Genomic DNA, 4,559 nt, shown 5'->3' on the forward strand with positions numbered 1-4,559 from the left:
ACTCACATTCCCCGAGCTCCTAGAAAAAACAACTCTAACTCCTTCACCATACATTTTTTTCAATTAAAAGAGAAAAAAGAAAAATAAAAGACTACATTTTTTACGCACCGGCCGCGCAGAAAATTAGTAATAACGGAATACAAGGGGAAAGACAGATTCAGCCAGTACTCCAGTACTGTTATGAAGCGAGAATGAGTAGCGCAGAAGACAGCGGGAGCAAGTGCTCGTCGGGCCCGATTTCCAGCTTTACGATCCAGTCTATTTTGGGCACACCGTCCGATGCGCCGCGCTCCGGAGCCAAGGAGCTCTCCAAGGGGCCGCCGCCGCCGCCGCGAAGGCGCTCTCTGTCGGTATCCTCTGAGGAGGAGTGCAGCGGCGGGGAGGATTCAGCAGACTGCTTCTGCTCGGACACGGGTCACAGCGAGCCATGCACCCAGCACCAACCCCACAATTTCTCATGTTTAGGTAAGCTATTATCATTATCATTATTATTGTTATTGTTATTATTATTAGGTAAGCTCTGCTCTGTATGGAAATCAATTGTACATCTGAGGAAAATGGTTGATCTGAATTCTATGTTGCAAAACTAAAATACATTTAAATAGGCTACTATGTCATGCTGTTATTAGGCTACCAGAATTTTACAGGCACATTACATTATCACTGTTGTATTTATCGGAGCAGGCCTAATTAGTTCCTCATTTTTAAAGTAAACAACAAGAGGGCAGAAAGCAACCTGGCCTGGCTGTTTTAAGTTGCTGTGTGTTGCACTATAAGCTCATACTTTGAGTAGTTTGTGTTTGTGACTGCAACATTCATATGCCACCCATCCACTTGTTTTTTTTTTTTTTTTTTTTTTTTTTATGTGTAGCCCATCATTACTGCAACCGCGAAGAGTGGAAAGGTCAAATAATTAGCCCTGTGTGTGTATCCTCTCCTTTCTAATTTAATTGAGTCCGCTAATTGATTAAACACGTTTTCACAATGACTGCACTACATGTCGTCAGTTGAGCGTTAAATGTAGCCCGATTTAATTAATAGCCTACTGTACACCGAGCATACTCATATTGAATTGTTTATTTAAAAAGTCACAGGCTTTCAGCAGTCGATTTAGCAAGTCGGAGGTCACACTTGACGAACTCTCGTGCAGAGTATGTCGAAAAAAATTGTAATGGGATGTGTGTGTGTGTGTGTGTGTGTGTATGTGTGTTTTTTCTTTTTTCTGTTACCTGTTTTAAAAAAGCACATTTAGGAGCACATCTCAATTCTCATGCATTCCTTTGTAAATACATAGCACATGCATACACAAAAACAGAATGAACTGATTATTTTAAAGGAATGTTTTCAGACCATCGTCTGTTGCTTTCTGTGCTACCAAAATATACATATAAAAATGCTCTTTAATATAAAATTCACCATATCATTCTGTCCCCTGTTCAGGTCCATCAAAAGGACTTTTGTCTGCAAATGACGGGATTGCACGGCGGCCGCACCTGCCACAGCCTCTGCTGCAGGATTATAAGGAGGAGCAGGAGAGACCCTGCCATCAAATGTCACCTCTGTCGGAGGAGAGACAGACGGACGGTGCGGACAAGCAGAGCAACTCGGCCAAGAAGAAGACGCGCACGGTTTTCTCCCGGAGTCAGGTGTACCAGCTGGAGTCCACCTTCGACATGAAGCGGTACCTGAGCAGCTCGGAGAGGGCCTGCTTAGCCTCCAGCCTGCAGCTGACCGAGACTCAGGTGAAGACGTGGTTTTCAGAACAGGAGAAACAAATGGAAACGGCAGCTGTCAGCTGAACTGGAGGCGGCCAACATGGCCCACGCGTCCGCACAGACACTCGTGGGGATGCCGCTGGTTTTCAGAGATAACTCCTTACTGCGGGTTCCGGTTCCCAGGTCTATCGCTTTTCCAACGCCACTGTATTACCCGGGGAGCAACCTGCCAGCGTTACCTTTATACAACCTGTATAACAAGATTGAATATTGACTCTCTGCCCACGACAGCAGCCCACATAAAACGCATTACAAAACAATACAACATTCTTATAAATGTCTTGACATAGCCCATGTATATTATATCACTTTATTTGTTGAGGATATTCTTATTATGCAGCAACTGTAGGCTATGTCTCACAAGAAAGCAATCAAGCTTCCCTATGTATAAAATACACCATGTGTATAATTATAATGATTTTGTACTTTATTTTATTTTACAGCTCCTCCTTTAACTATAACAAATAGTGCGTTATTAACGGAATTTAGCCTTCATATCACATTAAAGCAAAACGGTCTGGAGTGTGGTTCCACAACAAAGTCTGACAGCATTTATGCCGTTTTATCAGTGATTGGTTGTCAGATATTGCGGAACATCAGTCTTATGATTTTACTGACATGAACTTATGGCTTTGATGCTGACAGGAAAAAACACAATTCTTCCATTTGAGGAATATATCATTGTTTCTATTGTAATTTAGTCCTTCAATAATTGCCTTCTCATTCAATAAATTTTCTATTCTAAAATCGGGTTTGTTTGATTTGATTTTTTTCAATACATAATAATGACATATTCCATTTAGGTTATTATGACAAAATTGACTCAACCCACAGTAGGCTTATTTTAACATTCAAGGGTGGTGTAGACAAGGCCAGCACTTTTCCTTAATTTTGGACTCAGCTTAGTTATGTTGGCAAATTTTGGACCCATAAGCTTGAAGAGAAAAATGACACCACTGTGAAATATTATTAGCAACATGCATATGGTATCATGTAGCCTATTTAATGTGTAATAATCACAATATGTAGTAAGAATTAGTGAATGGTGTGGTTACAGAGCTGGGGTAATTCTTACCTATCAGTTTTTATTCAAGGTGTTTTTAAATACATAGAGAGAGCAGTCTATATGCATGCTCTTAACATGACTTCACTAAAATTTGGACAAAATGAGCAACAAGCATTTCAGGGCATTAACACACCACTACCATTGCTGCTTGCACATTTCGTAGTTGCTGGTTCACACATTTTTGTATGCCCAACAAATTCATGCAAAACATCAAACGCTGCAGTGACAGCTGTTACAGAACATTTCTATTGATCCCCACTTGGAAAAAAAAGTACTAATAGGGATACACAATGAAAAGCAACATGTGTTTACCCCCCTCTGTAAGGTGCAATGCTCTGGGGTTCTTTTTTGCAAACAGAATAGGACATCAAACTGTGTCTAAAGCTGCAGTTATATTTTTTAGAGTGTACATTCAGGATAATTATAAATTAATAAACATTGCTGGTCACCTCAGCCCATTGTACTAAATAAAAAAAGTGGATGACGTAAGCATGCTACTTTATAATAGAGCTCTGTAAGTGGCAGGTAAAGCCCACTGTAGGGCAGGGAGCAAAAGAGATGCACAGCATCAGTAGCCAATCGTGCCCCTGGGCGGGATCCTCTGTCATTTGAAGTCTGCACTGTAGGGCTCTCAAGCATCAGGCCTTGTAAGGGGAAACCTAATAAAGCGGCATATTGTCAAAGTTCAAGGCTCTAGTCTCATTTAGTGAAGCTGTTCCCTTTTCCCGTCAATGCAATAAATTACTGTATCAGTTACACATAGAGATCTGGACACCAGATATAAGCCTGGTTAATTTAGAAACTGGGTTGATTTTTCAAGAAGTCAAAAAATACCAAGCCAACTTTTGTTTTGTTTTGTCAAAGGGCAATTTACTATTTCGCAAGACAATTAAACACACAGAAATCTGCACATCATAAAGACAAGCATGCATAGACAGAGATAGGAGAGACAGAGATATGCACACACACACACACACACACACACACACACACACATATACACGCACATATGCACGCACACACACAAACAGAAATGTCCTGTGGTTGATGGGGAGCGATAAAACTGTGTCATTTGCCAGCTTTTCTTGGGTGTCATATCATGTACATGGGACCCCTCGCCCCCAAACGCACATATACACACACATGCAAGCACACACACACACACACACACACACACACACCTGCATGAACGTGCGCACGCGCACACACACACACACACACACACACACACACACACACACACACACACACATACACACACACACAGAAACACACACATCCCACCAATCTCTCACTGTGTGCTAATGGCTACATTACCTAGCAGAATCATGACTAGCCAGGCTCTGTTGCCCTGTAGATTATGCCTGACCCAATTTCTGCAACAGCCGCCCTGTGTTTCTGGGAAAATGGATAGCGTTAGACAACAGCGGTGATTTATGGGTAACTCCGGCACCAGCGAAGAGGTGAGGTGCAGGAGGATGAATTTGTGACAGATAGGCGAGGGAGAGAAAAGAGAGAAAGGGAGAGAGAGAGAGGGATGGAGGACCACAACGTTTATGAAAAGGAGCAATAGCTTTGGTTGAATGAAGCTGTTTATTAGTTTCCCAGTGGTCATTATGTCATCAGGTGTGACGGCAATATGCCGCTCACATGGATGGATGTTTGCACCCCGCTGACTTGTGAGAAATCTGCATGACCTGTCACCTGAGCTTGTTTGA

The 4,559-nt window shown here is 42.1% G+C and overlaps 1 protein-coding gene across 1 annotated transcript; it reads left to right on the plus strand.

The window, feature by feature from the left end:
* Positions 1–2,286, plus strand: hmx2 (H6 family homeobox 2). The gene is given in 3 exon segments (XM_030070803.1): positions 1–465; positions 1,441–1,754; positions 1,756–2,286. Coding segments are annotated over 3 exon segments (822 nt in total). The 5' UTR covers positions 1–191; the 3' UTR covers positions 1,990–2,286.
* The last annotated feature ends 2,273 nt before the right edge of the window (positions 2,287–4,559 follow it).

The sequence above is a fragment of the Myripristis murdjan genome, chromosome 15 (genome assembly GCF_902150065.1).
Source record: "Myripristis murdjan chromosome 15, fMyrMur1.1, whole genome shotgun sequence".
NCBI lineage: Eukaryota > Metazoa > Chordata > Actinopteri > Holocentriformes > Holocentridae > Myripristis > Myripristis murdjan.